The sequence below is a fragment of the Syngnathoides biaculeatus genome, chromosome 3, assembly GCF_019802595.1.
Source record: "Syngnathoides biaculeatus isolate LvHL_M chromosome 3, ASM1980259v1, whole genome shotgun sequence".
NCBI lineage: Eukaryota > Metazoa > Chordata > Actinopteri > Syngnathiformes > Syngnathidae > Syngnathoides > Syngnathoides biaculeatus.
In genome coordinates, this window is record NC_084642.1 from 8976359 (window position 1) to 9002251 (window position 25893).

The following is a 25893-nucleotide window of genomic DNA, read 5'->3' on the forward strand; positions in this document are numbered from 1 at the left end:
ATGGGCACACCTGAAAACGATTTTTCGAGCAAGGCGGCCTACAAGTTCGCCTGAGTTACACCATTTCTGTCAGGTGCAATGAATCAAAATTCTTACCAATTAATGTGAGAAGATAACTTTTCTCAAAGTCAGAAGCACAACAAAAAGTTGGCCATTGGCCTTTCGTTATTGAGGCAATCAGCATTTAGAATTAATTTGGGTAATCCTAATTTACCTACAGGAAATTTTATCAGATTTTTTTTCAATTTTAAACAATCCACCTACATAAACGTTTAAAAGCAGTTACGAATAAATGTAAATGTATTTGACCTTTGAACTTAAATACATTTGAACTGTGGAGTTATTTTAAGTGTAAAAGCCCAGATCAACATTCCCTAGAATAATACAGACAAACAGTATCTTGCCTCTTCCGTCATTGGTCATGGAATGAAAGGTTTTCAGTATGAAGTCCTCCATTTAATAAAATATATTTGCAAGCATTATACACAAGTGTCTGTGCTTCGCACTCAACCAATGTCGATAAATCACAAGCATTGCATTTCCAATGTACCGAGAATGCGCTTGTGTCCCAATTAACTCCCTTACTATGCTGAGATACAACTGGAGAAAGCTAAAATATGAGTCCATGTGTACTTTTTATTGGCTGTACCATCATACATCTTTCTCAACTGCCAGTCATTTTAAACGTCACACTGCCCAGAACGTATTGAAATTGGTACAAAAAGAAACCATGAACTCATCGTGGAATGGCGACACAAGGGAGCAAACAAAAAACAAAAACACCCCCTCAACAAAACAAAAAAAAAATAATAATAATTTGCACATAAATGATGTTTTGTACACTATGAATCTTCTAGGGGTGTTAAAGTAGAAAGAGGAGGTACAAAGTAAGCAGTCTATAAGCTCTGGTAAACTAGGTGTTAAAATAGGGGTTTTCTAACCACACAGCAAAGAAAAAAATAAAAAATAAAAATACAATAAAAAATATTCCAATTTTTTTTTCCGTCTGTTTTTTTGCTGTAATTATCAGCAATAACATCTTCTGGTCTCCGGACAGTAATTACATTTTTTTTTTTTTTATCTCCAGAGGCTTACGGCAGCCTTACGAAGTGAAACTGAAAAGCTGAATTAAGTCTTACCAACTGAGAGAGGCTCTTCAGCAAGAACATTGAAATATGGATTGAAAATGTGCTTGACAATCCATAATCGGGGTGATTTAACTACTTACATTGTTCACATAATGACGTGATTGATCCTGACTAACAATAGAGCATGTAAAAAGTTTAAAAAAAAAAGAAAAAAATTGGTTTGGTTGTCTCAAAAGATGATTACTATGTACCTTAATCCTTTGGAAAGTTACATGCAGGTTTGGATGTAGAGGAAATTGTAATCTTGATGGTGTTGCCAGAGTCAATTCATAATTGTGATGTACCTATTTTCTACAAATGTACTAACACCAAGGACAACAATGAGGAGGCTAAAGAAACTGTCGTCAATTACAGCCAGCCCAAAACAGAAATTTTGATGTTTGTTTTTTTTTGGTGGGCGTTGGGGTGTGGCGGGTAAATAAATCCATATTAAAAGTCTTGATCACACGTCCATTTCAATGCAAGAGTAAAAAGCAAGCTTTAAATTACAACAGTAACATATTGTCTATGTAGGATGTGTAAAGTGTAATCCTAAATGCCAAGAATTAGATGTTGCCGTGAATGGGGGTCTGTGTGTGTGTGTTTGTGTTTTACAGGGTCGCCCCTTGCATCCATCACCGGTCCATCATGCTCAGGATCATCTCGGGAGTGAGGTCTCCGTTAGGGGGGGCCTCTGACAGCTGCATCTCCTGTTCCTGTGACAGCTCCTCCATCTGAATAGCGGTGTCTCCTTCGCCGACAACCACTTCCTGCGCGGCCCCCTCCTCTTCCAGCTCGTCCTGTTCGGCACCCACCTCCTTTTTCACGATGATGTCATCTACCTCTCCGGTGGCCTCGTCCTCTACGCGGATGATGGCGGCCACTGGAGAGAGAGCCGCACGTCAGTGTTAATGTCAGAAAGAGCAATTCCCAGCGTCATGATACACCCACACAATCCATATTTTAAGGGAGTTGCTGCAGCCCCCCCCCCCCACCAAGATAAACAGCATTGAAAATTTATGATTTTATTTCACTGAATGTTTGATTACTCGTATCATTCTCAACTAATTTAATTAAGTACAATTTGTGGCTGCACTGATTTCAAGTGACTGCACTGCTTTATCTTGGATTAAATCACAACACATGATTTATGGACGAAATATCGTTACCCAGCCGGGCAGTTTTTGGTAAAAATTGTCTGTTCTCTGACTGTAGGCTTTTCCACTCATCTCAGACAAGGCAGCCGCATGGATGGAACGTTTCTTTTGTCAATAATCATAGCCTTTTTCTCTTACAGTTAACTAACTGGCCACGATAATCTGAGAGTAACAAAATGTATATTTTAATATTTCTATGGAAAATATTAATCACCAATGGAGAATTTTCAAATAGTAAATGTGGCATAGTCTTGAATAATGACATTATGTCAAGATAGGTAACAATATGGACCCCTCGCATGGCAATCACCCAGCTTTCCTTTATACGGCGATGACAAAAATGTGTTTGTGGTTGAGCTCCCAGATGCATCCCAAGAAGTTAATGCAATTTCTTTATCTATTGGTTTCATAAAATTGTAATTTAATCCGCTGGAACCTGTGGGCAAAGAGGCTATATCGCATGGACACTGTAAATATATGTACAGAGAAGACGGCGAGACTGCCTCTTGATGTAGTAACCACTCAATGGAACCATCGCCAGGTTTGTGGAAAACATTTTTTCACAGTGATGTAGAAAATGGTCAGTTGTGTTGTGTTTTGTTTTGAGTAATGGAGCAAAACAAAATGGCTAGCCTGCTATCACTGGAGGGACATTTCACCATCAAGAGCATGCTTGCCATTAATCTGAGCAACAGGAATGTTAATTAGTCAGTATCTCAGTGATCATCTTTACAATTTCCACGCTTATTTTTGAACTAAGGTAATTGTTGAAATGTAAGCTTCCAACCGGATGCCGTCGTCTCCCGTGTAAGTTAATTTATCTTACGTAACATCTTTTCGACTGACATCACATGGTCAAACTACACTGGTAAAGATGAAGGAAAAAATGTTGTTTATTCGTAGTACCATCTGAACTACTATGTTCTTGAAGTGCATTGTGATGCTCACCGTTGGACCTGTTCTTTGGCGGGCGCCCACGCTTTCTCTTGACTGGTGGTTCTTCGGGGGCTGCAATGGGAACTACCGGTGGAGCCTGTTCCAGTTCGATATCATCTAACAAATCCTCTTCATCTTCCATTTCATCAAGTTCGGCTTCTGTAGATGTCACACTCACAACTTAAATTATCATGCCCACTATTATGATGCAAAAAAACTCCACTGAGGAGTGTACAATACCTGTGTCCTCGTCATCGTCATCATGCCTGTCCTGCATCTTCCTCTTCCTGCCCCGGCGACTCTTTTTAGGTGGAGTTCCGTTTTGGTCTCCGGCAACTTCACCAATGCAGTTCTCGCTGTGGCGCAGCATGGTATTCTGTGCAATAAATTATTACAGGGTGTTACACAGCACAAAGTGATGTGAAGCAGTCCCACATCTGTGCGCAGGTTCTGCCCTACCCTGCGGGTGAATGTCTTGCTACACTTGCTGCAGACGAAGGCGGTAGGCACAAAGTTGGGATCGTGGTAACGCTTGAAGTGCATGTCCAGAAGCTGCTTTTGTCTGAACGTTTTCTCACACTGACTACAAGCAAATGGCTTCTCTCCAGTGTGTGTACGCTTGTGCATGATCATGTGCCGTTCCTGTGCATGGAGACAGGGAAGCGTTAAAATAGAAGGCGTTCGAATCGCACATCAAAATTTGAGAATTCGCCCTGTCGCCTTACCTGTTTGCAGCAGTAGTCACACTGGTCGCACTTGAAGCGTTTCTCATTCTTGTGTGTCTTCTGGTGCTGGATGAGAGCGTATCGCTCGTGAAACACGGCATCGCAATAACGACATTTCTTTCCCTTCTCAATAAATGAATGCTGTTTTCGCAAGTGAACGCCTGTGATGAAAGAAAAAAAAAGTGAATATTTTGTTTGATAAACACAGATGTCATGAAGCAAATGTACGATCCTTTACCGAGGTCGCTCTTGCGGGCGATAACGGTGTCACAATGTGGACAATGGAACTTGGCCACATTTTCCGTGTGTTTCTGCAGAATGTGCATCTTCATGGTGCCGCTCTGGGTGAAACGCGCATGGCAGATATAACACTCGTAGGGCTTTTCGCCTGAAAGTGGGAATGACAAATTGTCACGTCAGTGAATGATCATTGAAATTGAGATTAATGGGGAAATCCACTGGTTTGCGTCAACAATGTATCCAATAGGTCATGTAATATGTACTCTATCTTGACAATGTGATGTTAAACCCTCTCTCATTTAATATTTCTTTGAGAAGATATCGACAATTACGAATTTTCAGGGGCGCTGCCATTTTCGCGAGTCACATGACCTACGTGGGCGTATGTGACGTGTTGCGTGCCGTTCCAAACGCTCGATTACATGGGACACCATTTATGCCCAGTGCCGATTTCTTGGATTTATCCTCATCTGATGAAGAAATAGCAGTATCGTTTGAATAAGAGAGGATTTAACATCACATTGTCAAGGTAGAGTACATATTACATGACTATTTGGATACATTGTTAATGCAAACCACTGGATTTCCCCTTTAAACGTGGTCCAAGTGTCCCACCTGAGTGTGTCCTCATGTGTCTTTTCAGCTTGTACGTGTCTCTACTAGCGTAGCTGCATAGACTGCACTGAAAGGGCCGCTCTCCGGTGTGAGAGCGAATGTGCCTCTTCAATTTACTAACCTAGGGAAGGAGCAACATGACCACATTAAAACCATTGAGAATAAACGGGAATTTGCTGGAGTGTCGAGCGCTTTCATGTTAATAACAAATGCCAAGCCTAATAACAACAACATTTGATAGCTGACGAGATCATTCACCTCCACACTGCAATAGTCGCACATGGAGCACTTGAAGGGCTTCTCGTGTGTGTGCTTGTAGCGACGATGGCGCACCAACTCTCCACTGGTCACAAAGGCCATGTCACAATCTGTGCATTTGTGCGGTCTGGTGCCTAAGAATTTGAGGAAAAGGAAGTAGATTCAAACTACTTATCCTGCTCAGTCCAATTGCCACAATTTATTATTAAAATCCAACTAAAAATACGCTATTTCCATCAACCCATTGGGCTTTGACGTTTGCTCCACCTGTGTGAGTGTTGAGGTGGTTTCTCAGCAGTGTGACTGTTCTGAAGGCTCTTCCGCACAAGTGACATTTGTGCGGCCTTTCGTCCGTGTGGCTTTTCATGTGTCGGTCCAGGTTGGAGCGTCGTGGACAAGTGTAGCTACACAGTTCACACTGGAAGGTCTTCTTTACACCTGGTCAAATAAAGTAGGAGTATTAATTGTGTGCACCTTTTTCTCTCACCAATGGAAAAACAAAATGCTTTACCCTTTTTCTTGATCTTTGTGGGCTTGGGAGGCTTCATGTTTCCGACAACCTTCTCGGCGTTGACCTCTGACAGCAGTCCCTCTTGTTGCTCTTCTTCAAAGTCATAAACCGAAACATCCATGTCTCTGTCACCGTCGGCATAGCGCAGACGGCTCTTTTTCCCCTTCTTTCCTTTGCGGACAGTTGTAACGGGCTGGTAGTCGGGGTCCTTCTGCCATCCCGGTTGAGACTCGGGCGGTTCCTGATCAGCCACGTCACCGTCCTCCGGTTCCTCCTCTTCCCTCGTCCCTTGAAGCTCATCGTGGACTGCCTGAAGCTCCTCTTGCTCTACAGTCTCCACTTCACCGTTGGCTCCCACTTTCACCACCTGAATGAATGTATATATTCATATTTTGATTCTCTTTCAGTGATGGTACGCACAACTATTTCTTTACAGTCCTCAATGGAGTTTTCCGACCTGTCAATCACTCGTACAATAATAGCCAATCAGATAGACGTATTTTCTTAACTCCTGGCTTGACACGCCCATCTTGTCGTCATGTCCCACAAGCAATGCTGGTTATCGATCGCGTGTACTTGGAAAAGTTAATGTTACGAACAAAATGGTCCTCAGATGCGCTTGAGGAATGTGCAATTTTGATGAAAGATATCCTGCTAGGTTTCAAGGGGCCCGCTTGATTCATTTTCCCAAGCCTAAAAAAACGCTGAGGAAGTGTCTACAATGGATTACGGCTCACGGAAGAGCGTGTAATGAAGTGTGTCATGTTTTATGCCGAAGAGTCAGGTTAGTGACACGTAAATGCACGATGTCATGCAAGAGAAATGTCTATTTGCCTATTTGTATCGCATCGGACTTCTAAGACAGGGCACTGGGTTCCATTACGAGACAAGTCAAATGAATACACCCACTTATTTATAAAGACTACAATGATATTACTCGTGATATTTCCAAGTAAAAAGTACACAACCTGCTTTACATGCGCAGTATGATTGCACTATTTTATCCTGTTGGATTTCAATATGAAGTTTGTGAGGCGTCAAACTTATTTGCCTCGATCGCCGTCTTGCTGTAACTCTGACATTGCGTCCTCCTCCTCCAAAATCTAAATTCAATGTACATATTCTTGGGTGAAATAGTTGAGACCTCTCCGTAGAACTGTCTTGGACAAGTGTGACGCATTTGGCAAAAAACATACCCCGATATTATCTGGAATACGCGATAGAGAATCCAGTTCAAACTTATGTTCAGTCGCCATGTTGGATTGAAGATTGTGGGGGATGGCAACTGCACCTAAATGGGTGCGGAGCTGAAGATCGCCAGTCATAAAGGTCCATTAGATTGAGTTATCCGTATTTGAGTATTTATTTTCTGACCATTTTTTACTTTTACTCTCCACATTTGAAAACATACCTGGTTTTCTAATTCTTACTCTGTTAAAATTTAGACCGCATATTCTACTTAAAAGTTGTCAAATCAAAACTTGCACTATTTCTAGCGGGTTTTTTTTTCCAAATCAATATATATATATATTTCTATTTAAGTCACCCCTGTAGTCTTTTAATAAAAGGCTTTTTATCGGTCATATTCAAAATGGTATTTTCTTCCATAACTCCACAGTTGCTGCTTACCTGGAAGCCTTCAGGCAAGGGGAGGGTGTGACAGATAACTGGCTCTGCATCTTTATTAGCTGAACCATCTGCGTATGTTGCCTGGAGGCCATCCACTGTAGCTGAAGTGACTGGAACCTGCACAAGTTGAAGCTGTCCGAGTCCTAAAGCAGCACCAGCCTGTTCCTCCATATTTACAACCTACGTAGAATATTGAGCAATCACAACCCAGCAGCGACAACATTTGGCAGATAAGTTACCAATGACTCATCGTTGCGCTGACCTGCAGGGTGATGATCTGACCCTCGTCTCCACCGGTTACAGTCACTGTGCCTCCTCCCTCCAACACCTCGGTCTTCATCTGCAGCAGGGCCGGATCTAGGGCGTCCATCACCATCATCTCCATGTTGCCAGGAACCTCCACCGCTTGTGGGGTTCCCGCTGACCCTTCGATGACAGCGTCTCCTGCTTCTGGGAGAACCCCACCTTCAGGAGCAAGGGCAGTCTCCATGGAAACAACGTCGCCCTCCATGGTAACGGGCCAGTCAACACTCTGAGTATAGACAACAGGAGAAAAGCTGAGTATGTGGGTATTGTTGTGTCACATGTGTGAAGCACTGAGACGTAAACTTTTTCACCACTACGTTCAGCTAAAGATTTAAGAAACACAGATAAGAATAAATGTAACAAGTACACCATAATACATCACTTCAAAAGAGAGAAATATGTAAAGCGGCTTTCAGACGCGCCAATAACTTGGATGATCCCAACGTTCCTGATCAAAGTCCCTAATTAGTTATTGGGCGTTTGAAAGATTATCTTGGCCGATCATCGTTTGTGTAGAGATATAATTTTCCCAGTTGGAAAACTGTCGGGTTGACAGTCCACTCTTATTCTGTAGCTCTCATACTTATTCGGGTCGCAAATGATCTGGAGCCGAGCCCAGCTGACTTTGGTCGAGAGGCGGGGTACACCCTGTACTACTCGTCTCGAACCTACTATGCATGTTTTTGGAATATGAGAGGAAGTGGGTGTTACAAGCACTAAAAGAACATGCAAATGCCACAAACCAAGATTCAAACCTTCAACCTGAGAACTGTGAGGCCGGGTACACCCTGTACTACTAGTCTTGAACCTAATACGCATGTTTTCGGAATATGAGGGGAAGTGGGTGTCACAAGCACCGAAAGAACACGCAAATGGCACAAACGCGGACTCGAACCTTCAACCTCAGAAATGTGAGGCGGATGTGCTACCATATCACCTAAGTTTCACTTGGTGTATATAAAGTGAGTCGAATGGGGAAAATGTACCACAAATCACTGAAAACTTCTTTTCTTTAAACCACGTTAAATTTCTGAGCAGTCCATTTTTTTTCAGGCGGGGGGGGGGGGGGGGGTTAAACGAGGTACATGATTATATCGTCTATGCTAAGTTTTGAGAGTTCTTAAAAATAAAGACCTCTCTTTCCGGACACACCTGATGAAGCCACGAGTTGGCACGCGGGTGCTGTGAGAGCAACTTAGTTCAGTGACATATGGGACCCGTTAGTAGCCAAGCGACCAAACGTGCACAATTCACTGGGCACCCAAGCGGCGCACTGAACCTTTGCGCACAATATAAAAAAAGAGAGATGTGACACTTAGCATCCTCGTGGGTCCAACCTACGCGGATAAGACATTTGCTATGGTAGCGTGCTACAGTTTTGCCGACGGGAGCCACAACGATCGGACAATTCCAAAGTGGCTGATTTGATCCAAAAAGAAAACGTCGGCTTTCGAGTCGACGTTTGTCGTAGACGCGACTGATTCCATTATCACCGCTTCAGAGGGGTGAACTAAAGCGAGAACTTCTATTTGTTTGTTGACTGGGAGGCGCGGGGACGATTGAAAACAGGAAACAAAGGGCACGATAAGATGGACGTCAGGCCTAAAGTAAGTTAAAACAGAAGCAGACATACAGACGACCATCGGTAAGTGGTTAACACGAAATAGCACGCGAAAAGCACGAAAACAGTCGCCCGACACAGGGAGTTGGAGTTTAGAGACAGATTTAGTGAATATTGGATAACGATAGAGGGAGACAAACACCCCCCGCCAGTCGGTAACGTTAAGCCCCACCGTGACACCTAGAGGCCGACGCCAGCTCCTACAAAAACGTTTCCGTGTTTGCGGGCAAAGTATGGCTTCGACTTACCGAAGAGTGCTTGTTTTATGCTTATATCAAGCCGAGTATCTGTCGAGTGCGGCCGCTCGCTTCAATCCACCGTGGACGTGCGAATAAGCAGTGCGCAGGCCTGATAATTTTCTCCCGCTTTGGAGTAGAGGGCCGCACACAAAATGGCGGCCGATAAGAGCGAAGGCGCATGCGCACACGGAAGGCCCGGTGGTGGAGGGGTGTGGCCTCGAGGGCACCGAGGCGCCAGATTTGAATTCGCGCGTGGGCGTGGCGACGGAGACGGAGGTCACTTTGTCCGCGTGACGACGTGCGCCGCATTGTTTGGAAATATTGAGGCCAAATGTCTGCTTTCGTGCAATAACGCTGTGTGTGTGCACTAAACACACACATATAGAAACAGCACCGGCATTTGGTGAATTTCGAAGTCATTCTTAGAATCATCCACATGGGGGCGTCTGCTGCGCCAACCAGTTAGTCGCGATGATGTCAACTACTCATTTCTGTAGTTTCAATAAAAGCACTAACACTGCATATGCTTGAACCACTGAGGTATTTATAGTTTTGCAGAGAAAATTTTACTATTTCAGTCGTTGTCAAACTTTTTACACCAAATACCACCTCAAAAAATACATGGTTCCCCCAATACCATCACCATGACCAATTTCAAACTACAGTCACGTAGTAGGCCCAAGTGGTCAAAAAAAAAAAGAGAGGTTTTATTCCACAAGAGTGCACAGTGTGAACAATAACAATGCTTGAATATAAGAAAATTTAAAAAATGACAAATAATGATTAGAATAAAATTTACCGTCATCACTGTTAAAAATGCTGCCTGTGGTAAATGCGTGTTTGGAAACACACAATTACAATAGATTAAATGCAAATGTATAATGCTTAAAAGTTCAATACAACCAAACTGTATTTAACAAGTGTAAGGTTCTGGATATTTTGTGTGTGTGTGTGGGGGGGGGGGGACATTAGGGAGACTCTGGTTTCCTTCCAGATTCCAAAAACATGCAACATTAACTGGACACTAACTTGCCCGTAGGTGTGATTGTGAGTGCGATTGTTGTCTGTCTTTATGTGCCCTGCAATTGACTGCCAACCTGCCTGAAGAAAGCTGGGATAGGCTCCAGCACTCCTGCGGCAGTTGTGAGGACAAGCAGCTCAGAAAATGGATTGATGGACATGATAATAGCATATAGACACTTTAAACATCTTCAATGATTTTTGGATACCACTTGAGCAGTGATACCAAAACGGTTTGCTGTGTGAAATCAAATGTCATATTTCACTTGATTGGTCAGAAAATTATTTATTTACCGCTATAACTAATGTATCCTTACTCATCGATCTGTGACAATCCCGATTTTATGCATAGTGTCACTGATTTGCATGAGTTTTAAATGACAGCAGTGTATGTCTTTTTAACACAATGTAATAGTTTCTAATGTGACATTGAAATATTTTTTTTTCATAACAGGACCGTGGAAAAGGCTTGACTGCCTTCATAGGTGGGGAAGTTATTTCAGGGTTGCTAGGTAACCAATGGGTCACTCACACTCACCACTCGCTAGTTCTCATTGCTATTTACATGTAAAAAGATGAGAACCATTCAAGCTAATCAGTCTGCTCACCAGCCAATCACACGGGCAAACATTAGCCATTCACATTCGCATTCACCCCTAAGGACAATTTGGAGTATCAAATGTTGTTTTGACTTGGCCCCTTAGTGAAACTTAACACCTCTCATCAAATACAAGGAGAGTTTGTGTGTACTACAGTAGACTGAAATTTGCAATTTAGCTTATTTTATTTTATCTTAAAAATACAAAAGATACCTCGGGAACCCTCCCGGAAAAGTTGGGCAAAATGGCTGGGGAGAGGAGAGTCCATCCTTCCCTGCTTAAGTTGCTGCATGGATGGATGGATACTGAAGACTATTTTCCTTTATTGTACTTTCATTATTTGCTTAAATATGACCTTATACATTTACCCAACAGACAAGGCGTTGTCCATTTGCTAATCATACAAGGATGTGTTGTGCAACGTGGCGGTTGTCCTTGATCTTTGTACGCTGTAACCATCAGATCTAAAATTCCCACGTGTTGCATTTACAGGATTCCTGAGCATGGGTGACACATCTACTAATTTATTTTCGATGCAGCTTATCCCCACTTGGGTCATGGGTGAGACTTTTAGCCTACTGTATATCCAAGGTAAAATTGGCCTTGAGGCGTGGTACTCCCAAGAGTGGACAAACGACACAAGCGTTCACACCTAAGGACAATTTGGTCTTCACTGAAGCTAATATGCATGTTTTGGCGTGGTGCAGAGGTTAACTGTATGCCCTGAAACAGGAAGGTTGCTGGTTAACAACCTCTCCCAAGCGCATGTCGGCGATTGGTCAGACACTGAACCCACATTGCTTATGAATGAATGTGGTTGGATGCTTGTTGTTGGTGGTTGTGGTTGGGTGGGTTGTAGGCACACAATGGCAGCCACGCTTCGTTCAGACAGCCCCAGGGCAGCTGTGAGTGCGTATGTAGTTTACCACCGCCAGTGTGTGACGAAGGAGTGAATGAATAACGTGTGCAAAAAGTGTTAAATAAATCAAATGGATTATTATTACTCCCATCCCTTGACATATCGTGGTTCACTTTTTACTGTCTCAATATATCCCAGATTTTTAAATCATGCATATCTATTTTTATATCCCAGGTTTTCCGCTATATTGATGGGTTTTGCAGTGATTATCTTCCCATACGGCCTATTCCTGCAGACTCATATAGCAACGAGCGCTAGACAGGACGAAGGCATGCATAAATTGCAGAGAGGTTTGGGATCATTTCACACTTAAAATAAGAAACTAAAGTGCACAGTGTCCACTGCAAAGCAAAACTGGATTATTATTACTCCCATCCCTTGACATATCGTGGTTCACTTCTTGCTGTCTCGATATATCCCAGATTTTTAAATCGTGCATATCTATTCTTATATCCCAGGTTTTCCGCTATATTGATGGGTTTTGCAGTGATTATCTTCCCACACGGCCTATTCCTGCAGACTCATAAAGCAACGAGAGCTCGACAGGACGAAGGCATGCATAAATTGCAGAGAGGTTTGGGATCATTTCCCACTTAAAATATGAAACTAAAGTGCTGGCTGTCAGTACTCCACATCTACCATAAAGATGAATTTAATAAAGCCTACCAACACTAGTTAGAATTAATTGTAATCGCTTTAGAGGTAGGCAAATATGTTGTTGTAGCCTAGTACTACGGTCGGTATTCCGTATCAAGGTCAAGAAAGTAAGCCACATCGGACGGGGCGCTCCACGGGTGTTCCACCGTCTGAGTGGTCGGTTTTTGAGCACAACTGAAGAGATGAGACGTATCCTGGGGGGGGCGACGTCACTTAATGGACATTTATCAACGATGTTGTTGTCGAGTCGATGCTGATAGTTGTTGAGCTTGTGACACCAGCCCGAACGGAGTTGCGATAGCATCGATCTTACGGGCCGCAGGAGTTGTCTTTCGGATTTGGCTACTGGAGGTGGGTAGCCACCCGACACGATGTTGGGTTTGTAGCCGGCGATCCCGTCGGATACGGCGGTTCGATGGATCGCCGAGAGGCCGCACCTGTAGTCCTCTCCATCGACGGCCGGCCGGTGAATGTACTGCTCGATCGATGGCTCAATATCTCTTTTGCGCAACGCTCTGGGGCACGCTTCTTGCCTTGCCATCTCGTGATTGATGTCCGGCCTCTAGAGGTGGGCAAGTATAGATAGAACAACTGGTGCACTTACAATCCCTTCATCGAACAAATGATAGAAAATAACAAGCAGATTCACACACGAGGTGCGCTGGCACAAATGACGCTTTTCCAAGAACATTCAATCTGAGCCAACAACAGCCAACTCTACACTCTCATTTGCTGATTCACATACCCCTCACCAGGCGAGGTCCCACCTTTAAAGCCACACAAATTCAGTGTCACAGATACTACAGTGTTGAATTTGAGGACGGTGACCACAGGTAAAGAAAAGCAATACAGTACCCGCACTTAAAATGCATAATTTTTTTTCATTGGTATTTTGCATAAATCTTTGAAATGTAAACAAGATTTTTGTCTATCGTGGGGGGTTCTGGAACGTAACCACCGCAACAAACGAGTGACTGCTGTACCCTGAGAAAATCCACGCAAGCCCTTGGTGAACAATGAACAATCAAACACACAGTAAGGCCGGAGCTTGGATTCGATCCCTCGAGCTCAGAACTGTGAGGCGGGTGTGTTCAGCGCCTTGGTTACGCATGGCAAATCAATTATTAATTTGTTACATAACCAATGGAAGATTTTGTCTATTTTGGTTTCCGCGACTGACGTCCACCTCTGTCCACCTCTGTCCACCTTCTAGATTCCCATGAGACCGATGTCAGTGGGGTCACTTCATGGCTGCACATTATTTCCTTATCTTCTTTTCCTCATCGTTTTACTCTTCGAGGGGAGGGTGCAGAGGAAGGCGAGGCTCTGTTGTCATATGTGTCAGTCTCGCCGGGGCAGGCCCCTCCCACCTCAGCAGCGGCATTACATACTGCTGGTGCTTGTGCTCTTAGCAACGGTGCCTCAGCAACAGAGCCCAGGCAACAGAGCTCCACGGCAACAGAGTGCCGTGTCTCCCCAATGGAGCTGCCATTGGGCGGACCAGCGCTCAGGCACTACACCCAGAGCCGACCGAGACCTCACCGACAAAAGCTCAACTACCGTCCCAGCCGACCTCAGGTACTGTGAGAAACTGATTCAAGATAAAGAACCGGGATTGAAGGGAAGGTGATGGGAGTGTGCGAGAAAATGGAAGGGAGAGAGGAGATGTACTCGGGTGCAGAGGGGAGAGGCAGGGGGAAGGGAAGGGACGGATAGAGGGGGAGAGCTGCAAAGAACCCTTCTCCCTTGCTTCAATAAGCCAGTGCCATTGTGCCGGTAACTCGCTGTGTGAAGACACTACAAATGGCATTTGCTTGTGATTTCCAAGAGCGTGATTGCCTGAATAGGATTGCAGATGGTAGCTTGGCTTGAATCTCCTTTCCACCCCTCCCTCACACTGAAAAAAAAAAAAAACCCTGCAGCCTTCTAATTTTTTTTTTTTTTTGTGCATTAAAAATGTGCATCATCTGATTTCTCGTCTTGGCTCATCGTGTTGTGACATAGCTCGCTTGGCTGTAGACATCCAGTCACTCCCTTGGAGCCAGTGGCCAGGGAGACCAAATTCAAGCAATTCCCTCGACGTGGTATCATATAGCAGTGACTTCTGTTAAATTTGTGCTCTGCTGCAAGTCTCCCCGCTTTTATTGCGACTTGTGGGCACAGATGCTAATGTGATCAGGATGATTAGTTGCGTTCTCGACGTCGGCATAATGAGAGATCTTTCACGTAAAACGCTGTGACACCCCCAGTTGTACGTTACCGAGCGAGTGCCTCCCAGGAGGCCGGCTTCGAGCAAAAGACTGAAGCCAAAATATTCCTATACAGATACCGGTGAAAGACTGTGTGGGTTTTGTAGAGGTCAGTATTACATAATGTGAAGTTACAGTCGTACCTTTTCATCCACATGCAGTCGTTGCTTCAACGTTGATGTAAAATGCATACTTGTATCTTCCACAAATATAATTAGGAGACAATAATTGAGAGCGAAAATGAAGTCCTTGAGCTCATCGGGCGTGTAGATGAAGGAGTGGAGGAGTTCTTTACAAAGAGAGTTCTTCCTGCGGACACAGAGTGAGTATCACCAGTTGCCGTTTACTGTACAGTACTGTGCTTTGTCTCTTGACACCGAGCGGACAGGGTCAATATCACGATGAAGTGCCTTCGGTGTCCTCATCGGAATCACTCAGTCATCATGACAATGTCGCAGAATTATGAAACTCTCCCCCCTGTCACTGTCCACCTTGTCAGCAAGCTCACATATTTTGCTTTTTGTATGTCTGCTTGTAGTTATTTTACTTTTAAACGTAGTTATTTTACTTTTAAACATGTTGCATATATACAAATTTACATTTATAACAGCTACTTAATACAATAAATGGGAAGTGGAGGCTGGGGGTCTGGAGAGGTGAAATGCAAAGTCTTTAAAGGTACCTCATGGTGATATTGACTCTAATTGCTTTCATAAAAGTATGAACTTTGCTGCTCATTCACACACAGGATTGTCGTAGTCCACCATAAGATGCGTTGTTTAAGCGATGGTACAATGATCACTTATGATGGTACTCAGACGGAGATCCAGACAGACAGCCCCGAAGACCCTCCATCAAACGATTCCATTGGTGCAGTTATGTCTTCAATCAGGGATGTCCAAATTCCAGGCCAGGGCGATTTGTGGACCATTGTCCATTTTTAACACCCGCGAGGCATATACTAAAAGCGGCGTATTTTTAGTATTTTGAGTTGGCGTTGAAAAAGTGGGGTTGTTGCGACACCCACATCCCCGATGTATGTGACTCTCCTGACAGCTACCACTGCTAATAAAATCGTTTTATACAGTTTTAATGGCTACGCAAAAACACAGCTAGTTTAGAACTAGTATAATAACAGGCGGCACGGTGGATCAGCTGGTAAAGCGTTGACCTCACAGTTCTGAGGACCTGGGTTCGATCCCGGCCCCGCCTGTGTGGAGTTCGCATGTTCTCCCGGTGCCTGCGTGGGTTTTCTCCGGGCACTCCGGTTTCCTCCCACATCCCAAAAACATGCATTAATTGGAGACTCTAAATTGCCCCTAGGTGTGATTGCGAGTGCGACTTGTATGTCCCCATGTGCCCTGCGATTGGCTGGCAACCAGTTCAGGGTGTACCCCGCCTCCTGCCTGTTGACAGCTGGGATGGGCTCCAGCACTCCCCGTGACCCTTGTGAGGATAAGAAAATGGATGGATGGATTGCATAATAACAAAATATCTCTTCATGCTCCAAATAAATACACTTCATCGAAAATGGTTTGCTCCACTTTCTGCTAAGTGTCCAAGTCCAATTTGTGAATACATTAAAGATCCTCAACACACTAGAAATTGGTCTTGATTTAGTTCTTAATGTGGTGACGTGATTTGGCTGCTGCTCAGTGCGAAGGCATCATTGTAAAAACAAAAAAAAAATTGTATTACCCTTGGAGAAAAAAATGTGGACACCCCTGCCAGTGGTAATAAATTGCTGATGCACCATTATTTAGAAAGTAATGGCATCTTGCTTAGGCTATACACCACTCTTCAAACTTTCATTCAAACAATTTGTGTCTTTTTTTACATATTCCTACTATGCTACCATTTACTGCTTTACTACGTCTAAATGATTGCCAAGTAAACAACAACACAGCAAGTGGTGGCCAAATGGTTTTGCTTTGGTTATGTTATGATTTGATCCAATCAACCGTTTACATTTAGGCAAAAACAAGATGAGGAACCAGAGTCCAGCGCCGTGGAAGAAGTGGTCCCTGCCACTTCTGTCCCTTGTCCACCTCCAACAAAAACACTCAGGAGGAAGCTTGGGGATTTCTTTACCCTCCGAAAGCGACGAGGTCTGAAATCAGAGACGGGCCACGAGGGCCGACCTAAAAAGGCCTCCATCGCTGATCTCATTCGCCCTCTTAGGGAGGCGGCCAGAGCTGACAAAGAAAAAGATAAGGACAGAGTCAAGGAACATGACAAGGAGAATGAAAAGGAGAAAGAGAAAGAGCAGCCTAGTGGTGTTGCCGGAGAGCCGACCGCACAGGAAGCACCGGCGTCTGATGCTCCACCACTGAGGGGCGAAGTGGCGCCACCCCGCCGTGCTCTGAGGGAAGGGAAGTCCCAGTCTCTTATTTTACTGTCTGGATCAGCAGCAGGGACCGCCAATGCCAGAAAGGTGGGTGTCACCCAGTCAAGGACTCTCCTGGCTTTAAGTCAGCAGGTTCACTTTGAAGATGTTGTCTTGGTGATTTTTTTTAGAAACAGTTTGAAGGCCAACATAGCTTCGAACAAAAACTTCATCTTATGCTTCAGCGTATTGGAGTTTCCAAAGCACAGCCTGAAGAGACACAGGTGGGAATCTATCTTACTTTGCAGAATGTGGATCTTCCCATTGTCCAAATAAGCAACATCGTTCAATGTCTCTTATCGGTTTCCCAGAATCCAGAGAGAGAGATGAAAAAGGCAGAATCTGAAGGTACGTCCATGCACTGTATGAGTACCTGTATGGCAAAAACATACAGTAACATACAGAGTATACACAATATGTACAATATAGTCTTCCATTGACTAGTACTTGTGTGTGAGTGATAATACTGACTTTAAAGTTATTGCAAAGTCTTTTTTCATTATTCTCTAAATCGATTAAATATGTTTGAAGTTAAATGCCATAAACGTGCTAAGACTGAGAGGAATTGAGTACAGAATTTATTTTTTTTAGATATGGCTCAAAACTCTTGTTCCCTTACTCAGTTGTCCAGATCTTTTGGGCAGGGCTAAAGTAATTAATTTGCCCAATGACATATCCAGAATGGTGCACATAATTTCTTGAGTGAGTCAACTCATCCCCATTATATAGTATGGTAGCGACCGTCATCTTTGCATCAGTGGCTATTTGGTGCAGTTGCAAATTATTTATACAGTACATACGTAGTATAGTAAAATTAATTAATTAAATCATGGAGTTACCCACCAAGCTATGCCAACAACTTGAAAAATGCATCTTCCCTGAATAGTTATGTGTTATTTGGGCTGCAGTACCTCTGTTATAGTGACCCACGCAGGGCGCACGGAGCACTAGAAGCTAGTCGCTATAAGCTGCTAGTAGGCGCGTACCTGCAGATCGGTGTTGGGTCCGTCCAATACTCCACAGCCTTGCTCAATGTCTTGCACATAGATCCACACAACATAGACACTTAAGGGAAAGTTAACTGTTTATTATGGTTGCTAGCTGGTGATCTAACGAGCTAGAAAGTTAAGGAGCTTGCTTGATCCCAGCAGGCGCCAAATACATAAGCGCATTGCTCAGTGTTCTTGTGTGTGGGTCTCCATACAACAGAAACACAGGAAAGGTCACTGTTTATTAAGCAGCTCACAAGTTATTCAGTAGGTGACGACAGGGCTTTAGCACATACCGTACAAACTAACGTATTTGATTGCCAGGTGAAAGTCGAGCAGATCATGTTTCACGTGCCTTCACCAGACATGCTCGCACATTCCTACAGCCGTAGAATGCTCTATTTTCCATGATTTTGGAGACAAACTTTATACACCTACCAATTGTTTTATTCATTCAACTTTGGCAGGCTGGATAAGAATACTTTTCTCTGTGTTGAGTCAAATTTGCAAGACATTTTTTGGTCCCTTAGCATGACACCACGGAGCGAAAATAACATATTGGGCCCAATTTGGACATTTTCACCTCAGGGTCTTCTCACTTTTGTTGCCAGAAGTTTAGACAATAAAGGCTATTTTGAGTTAGTTTGAGGGGACAGTAAATTTGGACTATTTACAGTGTAGTAAACTATCATTTCTTCAACATGCATACACCAACGATTGGCTGGCACCCAATCCAGGGTTTACTTGTCCCTCTCACCCGAAGCCAGATTGGGGTCCAGCTAACCTGTGGCCCCAATGACGACCGGGGCTATAGAAAATAGACAAATGAAAAACCAGAGTCTTCATCCTCAGCGAAACTAACATCTGTATTATCCTGCTTTTATGTCTTAGGCACCATTATTGACAGTAAAGTTGAGCCAACCCCGACTTTCACAAAACACAGAACTATGTCAGCATCCTCAGGTAAAGCACACAAAATACAAATTATTTTCACATACAGTAATGCGCACATGTTTTGTTCCACCACTTCTTTTGCGGATTTTAATGGGCTTATCCTCTACAGTCGTTTAGATATACAATAATAAAAGAGTAAATACAAGCGTTGTCATGAGCAAGGGTTGGCCACTGCCAAGAGGGGCGTGGCCAGGCCACTGCTCTGAGTGGTGACACCTGTCACCGGTCACAGCTGTTTCACATTCGGACTGTAATTAGACAGGCATTTAAGTTGGAGTTTTTGCCAGTTCCTTGCTTTGTGTTAGTGAGTTGCATTCACTGCCTGTGGGACTCTGCCCTTCTACGTGTAAGTTAGAGTAACCCTAGTCACAGCGATTCTGTACCCTTTTGTTTGATCCTGTCCTGTTGAGTTCTTAGTTTGCCCCATAGTGATCGGACCTTGCTGCATGTCTTTTGGATCCCGCCTAGCCTAGCGTTTCTGTGCCTCTGCCTTGTCGGACTTCTACACCGAGTATGACCCAGTTTCTGGAATAAACCACACTGAACAATATGCCTCTGCCTCGAAGTCCTGCATTTGGGTCCGCCCCCGTACCGAAGGTTCGTGACAAGCGTAGATGGGCAGATACTGTTCACTTAGCAGGAGTGTGCCAAAAATAAAAGACAGCCCACCCGCCTCCAAATTTAGAGGTGTGGTATGTGAACAGTAGGAAGTACTCATTAAAGTTTGCTGAAAATTTTGATAAATTAGGGAAGGGAATAATAATGGGTTGATTAATTATTTGATGGATGAAAATTCCTTAATCATGTCTTGAAGCAGTTGCTTCGTTTTGACATTATTAAAGCAAAACCAAATGCACTAGTTGATTAATTGTTTTCCCTACAGGCGATTAAGGAAATTTAGCCACATGCCCATCCAAACTAACAAATAATATTTTCATCATTTGACTTTTGGACTTTTCTACTCCACAGTGGCCATTTTCTTGGTCAGGGTGGTTCTCGCTTATGGACACATTTTCCATTGTCAAAATCTTGTAGTACAGGATACTATGAGGAACGGTATGCAGCAGCTGGTCACTTGGGGTTCCAAGTAGGCTGCACTGATACAGCAGGGTTGTGTTAACCACATGACATCAATGGAATCGCCCTCCCCACCATCTGTTCATCGACTCTATGAGCCTGGAAGTAACTAACAAACGGATTGACGAAGAGACACAAATACGACGGTCAAATTGTTCCCCCTGCTTTTGTTAATAGTTTGGCCTTGCTGGAAGTTTGCGCTAAACTCAATGATATTCTAGTTATCATGGTCAGTATAACATTGGTGAAGCAACAACTCAAATGGTGGCCCAAGATTTATGCACAGAACTGTATGTAAAGTACATGTGACTCTCCTTCCTTGATCGTACTTTATTATTTTGTTTTTTTAATCATCAGATACGAGGCGTCAAATTCGACCAAGCGTGTCAGCACATGAGTCAGCTGGGAAACCCGCTTTGCCTCCGAAGCCAGTCCTCAAGCCTGGTCCCGGCCCCGTAACATCTGGCCGCAACACGCCTGAGAATGACTTGGTCCAAATAGAGGAGGGGGAACCAAACACACCCACTCAAGAAAAAAGTCCCACCGCTGCTCCATCTGGCCCCGCTACTCCCGCTGTAGAGTCAAACGTCACCCCCGACTTGGCTGACGTTACAATTTCCTCCTCGAGTCCTGCAACTTCCGAGCCAGATGTGCTTACTGCTTCAACAGCCGCAAATGGTCCAGCCGTAAACGGCAAGCCTTCTGACACTGAAGCTCGGCCTATTAGCACAGAACCGCTCACCTCTAGTTCCTTGACAGCTCTTAGCGAACCCCCCGCCCCCATCTCTAATACTTCCTCAGAGTCTATTCCTCCCAGCTCCTCTCCCACTTCAGACTCGACAACAGTAACTTCCATTACTGCCTTGGAAACTGTGTCTTGTCATCTCAGTAAAAGTGAAACTAATATGTCGGTTAAGCCGACAAGTCCAGTGTCAAATGGCGTCGTTTCAGTTAATGAAGTGGCCATTTCGGTCATTTCCACGGTAGATGCGACCACTCCAGCACCGACCCGATCTACGGATACCAAATCACACTCTGTTTCCAGTTCATCGACTGTAGCTAGTGACCATTTCACTGCAGGCTCTTCGATAGGCACTAAAAGCACATCTGTGGCCCTGAGCTCAACTTCTCCTAAATCTGATACCTCCATTACCAGCCCCTCCACCCCCATCACAACCACAACATCTACTGACTGCATGGACTCTCCCCCCTCCATTGTTCCGTCAACCTCATCCAGCGAAACCAACCTCGCCTCCTCCGTCATCTCCACCGCCACCGCCGATAACGCTGCTTCAACGACTGCAGATGCAATTAGCTCCCCGCTCACGACTGACCCACTTTCCTCGAAGACCGCCTCTATATTCACATCAGTTATCACCTGCCTCCCTGCTTCTGAAGACTCCACTGTTACCGGGCACAGTTTGACCAGTCCAGCAGTCCCCGATGATAGTCCAAGACAAGATTTACAAACAAATCTTGATGAAAGATCGGGTCCTACTGTAAAAGATGCAGGTAAGCAAATCTTCATGGTGTAGACCAGCAGTGTCCAAACCTTTTCTTCCACGTGTGGAAGTACCACATTTTTTACATTAAAGACCCCGTAAAGTGAATTCAGACATTTGTTTCGATCTACACGCACACATGTTTGAAGATAATTGCTGAAAACGCGCAAAAACTGAGATCTATATACTGTAGTATTCAGTTGTAGAGATATAGCGTTTAGCAGATTTTCACCCCTTCATGCACATGACTAAAATAGTGCCCAGTGACAACACTTTGGAGTGGGTATGAGAAACCCCTCCACCACTACTGTTTATTAAAACTTGAGCAACTTTGTATGCAAAAGTGCTGCCGCTTCTTCGTTTTCTTTCGGTTTGTCCCGTGAGGGGTCGCCACAGCATGTCATCTTTTTCCATCTTGCCTATCTCGTGCATCCTCCTCACTAACACCCACTGTCCTCATGTCCTCCCTCACAACATCCATCAACCTTTTCTTTGTTCTTCCTCTCTCTCGCTCTTTTGCCTGGCAGCTCCATTCTCAGCACCCCACCACCAATATACTCACTCTCTCGCCTCTGAACATGTCCAAACCATCGAAGTCTCCTCTCTCGAACCTTGTCTCCAAAACTATCCAACCTGTTCACTCCAAGCGAGAACCTCAACATCTTCATTTCTGCCACCTCCAGTTCTGCTTCCTGTTGTTTCTTCACTGCCACCGTCTCACCACTGTTTTATAAACTTTGCCCTTCATCCTAGCGGAGACTCTTCTGTCACATAGAACACCAGACACCTTCCGCCAACTGTTCCATCCCGCTTGGACCGGTTTCTTCACTTCCTTACCACACTCACCATTGCTGTGTATTGTTGACCCCTGTTAAACTTGAAATGGTTTCGGATTTTTCAGGATGTGGGGTTGGTCTGCAGCTCTGTATCCCACTAGAATTGATTCGTCTCTGTATTGAGTAGCAGCCGACTTACATTTCCACATCCAAAACAAGAGTAAGAGCAATCTGTATCAAATTGACAGTTACTTGGGGAAGATTTGTCCGTTATCTTCACAAATCAGACCTTGACAAGGAGTTTAAACTGGACCTAACTGTTTTTGGTTCTGAAACTGAATTACCTTTCTTCACCTGGACGGTATGAGGAAAAATATTGCTACTATTTAAGTTATAGTTTATGTCTTGGGCGGCACGGTGGTTCAGCTGGAAAGCGTTGGCCTCTTAGTTCTGAGGTCCCGTGTTAGATCCCGGACCCGCCTGTGTTGGAGTTTGCATGCTCTCCCCATGCCTGGGTGGGTTTTCTCTGGGCACTCCGGTTTCATGCAACATTAATTGAACATTCTAAATTCCCCCTAGGTGTGATTGTGAGTGTGGCTTGTTTGTCTTCATGTGATTGGCTGGCAACCAGTTCAGGGTGTACCCCGCCTCCTACCTGTTGACAGCTGGGATTGGCTCCAGCACTCCCTGCGGCCCTTGTGCGGATAAGCGTCAAATTAATGGATGGATAGTTTGTCTTTCTAAATCTTGAAAAGCTCTACGTGAGACCAGTTATTTATTATTAGTTGTAGTCGTGGTAGCGGGGCGGCACGGTCGATCAGCTGGTAAAGCGTTGGCCTCACAGTTCTGAGGTCCCAAGTTCGATCCCGGGCCTGCCTGTGTGGGTTTTCTCTGGGCACTCCAATTTCCTTCCACATCCCAAAAACATGCAACATTAATTGGACACTCTAAATTGCCCCTAGGTGTGGCTGTTTGTTTTCGATGTGCCCTGCGATTGGCTGGCAACCAGTTCAGGGTATACGCCACCTCAAGCCCTTTAACACCTGGGACTGGCTCCAGCACTGCCCCAGGCCTTGTGAGGATAAGCAGCTAAGAAAATGGATGGATAGTTTATGTCTTCCAAATCTTGAAAAGCTCTACATGACACCAGTTATGTATTATTAGTTGTAGTAGTGGTAGAAAAACAGTTATGGGCGTCGCACCCTTGGGGAATGTGGTTTCCGCGTAGCGCTCACTTTTTTAAGAAAAACTATTCTCATCCCGCCCCCTCCAGCCCTTTAAAAAAGAATAGTGTTGGAGGCCATGTCAAATTTTATTTTTAGTATATGCTGTGGGCTGGTAAAAAAATGGACAGCAGGTTACAAATTGATCCTGGCTTTAGTTTGGACACCCATGGTGGAAACTACCGCATTATTTTTCATTGCTTTTGCATTTGCCGTATATTCTAATCAGCGCAATCTCCCCCATTACCAGATGTTGAGCTCGAGTTGGTCCAAAAGACTAAACAAGCTGAGGCAACTGAAAAAAAGAAAGCCGTGGATGACGGCAAGGAGAGCGAGCGAGGTAAGGAGAAAGCAGCTCGAGACAACGATGAAGCGACAAAGAAAGAAGCTCAAGAAGTCAAAGCGCAAGCCGAAGTCATCCCGATGGGAGAAGCTGAACCTGCGTGGAAGAATGAGCGGCTAAATCAAGAAGAAACAACAAAATAAAATGACAAATATGACACAGTATAGCTAAATTTGGGACCAACTACTGTGACGTAGGCAAGTTCGGCCACAGTAAAAAGGAAATGGTAAAAATGATCCATGGCACTTCCTATAACAGGGACCACCACAATACAGCAGCACACCACACACCCGATTGAGCCACTGGACCAAAGAACTGAGATCCATGGTGTGACGTAATCGACGATTCCAGCAGTGTCTTTGTCTTTTTTTTAAACCTGTGTTTGAATTTTTGCATCGCACGTATGATTATGTACCATAAGAAAAAGTACGTACTGTGTTTTAAAGACACCATGTTTACAATAGATGGATAAGAGAAAATAGATATGACTATTAAATGGAATATTGAATTGAGTTGCCGGCATTTTTTTGGGGGGAGTGAATGTTTTAGATACAGATCCAAATTACATGCGTCAATCAGCAAATTCCACCAAGTGGGATTGATCACGAGATGGGGTTCAATGGCCTGGAAATGCTTGAAAAAAAAGATGATGGATGATTCAAATGCACGCTTCTTATTCACATGACACCACAGACTTTCCTTTTAAGATTCAAACACTTTTTTTTTATTATACTGCAGTATATTCATTATCAGACACAAAGGCTACCCTATGTTATTTTGCAGAATTGCAAAAAAAAAAGTCAACTATAAAATGGAATTTAATTTACACACAAACTTCTTTTAGTCTAGTCTTTTAATGTACCATGTAATTTCATTAGATTAGTCAAATGCAAGATTCCCATCACATAACATTTCATTATTCCCATTAATTCAAATTTTTATTTCATCACGTTCAAGTTTAATTCAAAAGTTTATTAGAGTGACATTTTTATTATAGGATGTAAATTTTTTCTTCACTTTTTTTTTTTTTTTTTTTTAGCTTGGACATTATTTTAACATAGAGTGCATTCCAAACTGTCTTCTGGACACAGAAGCTAGGGAGAGATGATGAAAAGATTCATATCATTTTTTTTTCCAGAGGCTCACCAAAAAGTCCCTGGTGCTATGTACTTGGCAAAACACTTGATTGCCTCAGTAATGAACATTCCTGTCTAGAGTGGACACGACTTCCCGTGAGCTTATGTCATGGATGCCAGAGAGAATAAAGCATCCTGTGTTCAGCGAAGACAGACTGTTTTGTACATTAATGGCGGTCTGCAGTTACAGACATGGTTGATAAAAACAAGAAGATAATTAATCACATGACGAGCAGACAGGAAGAGAACTGACATTTAAAGTCAACTAATGACTTCTTGAAGTTGTCCATGACATCTAACAGATGAATTACAAAAAAAAAAAAACAATTTTCATAAGATCCTCCATCTTCCTCCTCCTCCTCCTTTTTCTTAAGAGCTTATCCTCACAAGGGTCGCGGGGAGTGCTGGAGCCTATCCTAGGTGTCAACTGGCAGGAGGCGGGGTACACCCTGAACTGGTTGCCAGCCAATCACAGGGCACAGAGACAAACAGCCGCACTCACAATTGCATGTTTCTTGGGTGAGGGAGGAAACCACAGTGCCCGGAGAAAACCCACGCAGGCACCGGGAGAACATGCAAACTCCACACAGGTGGGGCCGGGATTGAACTCTGGACCTCAGAACTGTGAGGCTGATGCTTTACAGCTGAGGCACCGTGCTGCCCTTCATATTTATTATTATTTATTTTATAATACATCAT

The 25893-nt window shown here is 44.0% G+C and overlaps 2 protein-coding genes across 4 annotated transcripts; one reads left to right on the plus strand and one right to left on the minus strand.

Annotated features, from left to right (window-relative positions):
- Nucleotides 1–616: 616 nt before the first annotated feature.
- On the minus strand, nucleotides 617–9581 carry ctcf (CCCTC-binding factor (zinc finger protein)). 3 transcript variants are annotated; one of them, XM_061814132.1, is made up of 13 exons: nucleotides 9374–9581; nucleotides 7461–7730; nucleotides 7199–7378; nucleotides 5570–5936; nucleotides 5326–5496; nucleotides 5059–5192; nucleotides 4801–4921; nucleotides 4184–4333; nucleotides 3946–4106; nucleotides 3680–3862; nucleotides 3461–3596; nucleotides 3233–3379; nucleotides 617–2010 (listed from the first exon to the last, which is right to left on the minus strand). In XM_061814132.1, the coding sequence occupies exons 2-13, from the start codon at nucleotides 7707–7709 to the stop codon at nucleotides 1763–1765; spliced, it is 2247 nt and encodes a 748-aa protein (XP_061670116.1). In that variant the 5' UTR covers nucleotides 7710–7730; nucleotides 9374–9581; the 3' UTR covers nucleotides 617–1762. The 3 variants fall into 3 exon arrangements, with proteins under 3 accessions (XP_061670116.1, XP_061670117.1, XP_061670118.1); XM_061814133.1 differs by lacking the exon at nucleotides 9374–9581 and adding an exon at nucleotides 9138–9274; XM_061814134.1 differs by lacking the exon at nucleotides 9374–9581 and adding an exon at nucleotides 8657–9065.
- Nucleotides 9582–13911: 4330 nt separating this feature from the next.
- Nucleotides 13912–24551, plus strand: LOC133497885 (mucin-2-like). The gene is made up of 8 exons (XM_061814131.1): nucleotides 13912–14137; nucleotides 15027–15130; nucleotides 16783–17242; nucleotides 17326–17418; nucleotides 17506–17542; nucleotides 19075–19146; nucleotides 20572–21726; nucleotides 23966–24551. The coding sequence occupies exons 1-8, from the start codon at nucleotides 14039–14041 to the stop codon at nucleotides 24199–24201; spliced, it is 2256 nt and encodes a 751-aa protein (XP_061670115.1). The 5' UTR covers nucleotides 13912–14038; the 3' UTR covers nucleotides 24202–24551.
- Nucleotides 24552–25893: the final 1342 nt, after the last annotated feature.

Coding starts and splice junctions, on each gene's coding strand:
- ctcf (XM_061814132.1), bottom strand. CDS start 7,709: ATGGAGGGCGACGTTGTTTCCATGGAGACTGCCCTTGCTCCTGAAGGT. Junction 4,922..5,058: donor GCGACTATTGCAGTGTGGAG/GTGAATGATCTC, acceptor CTCCTTCCCTAG/GTTAGTAAATTGAAGAGGCA. Junction 3,597..3,679: donor GCAAGACATTCACCCGCAGG/GTAGGGCAGAAC, acceptor TTTATTGCACAG/AATACCATGCTGCGCCACAG.
- LOC133497885 (XM_061814131.1), top strand. CDS start 14,039: ATGGAGCTGCCATTGGGCGGACCAGCGCTCAGGCACTACACCCAGAGC. Junction 17,243..17,325: donor GGACCGCCAATGCCAGAAAG/GTGGGTGTCACC, acceptor GATTTTTTTTAG/AAACAGTTTGAAGGCCAACA. Junction 19,147..20,571: donor AACTATGTCAGCATCCTCAG/GTAAAGCACACA, acceptor TTTAATCATCAG/ATACGAGGCGTCAAATTCGA.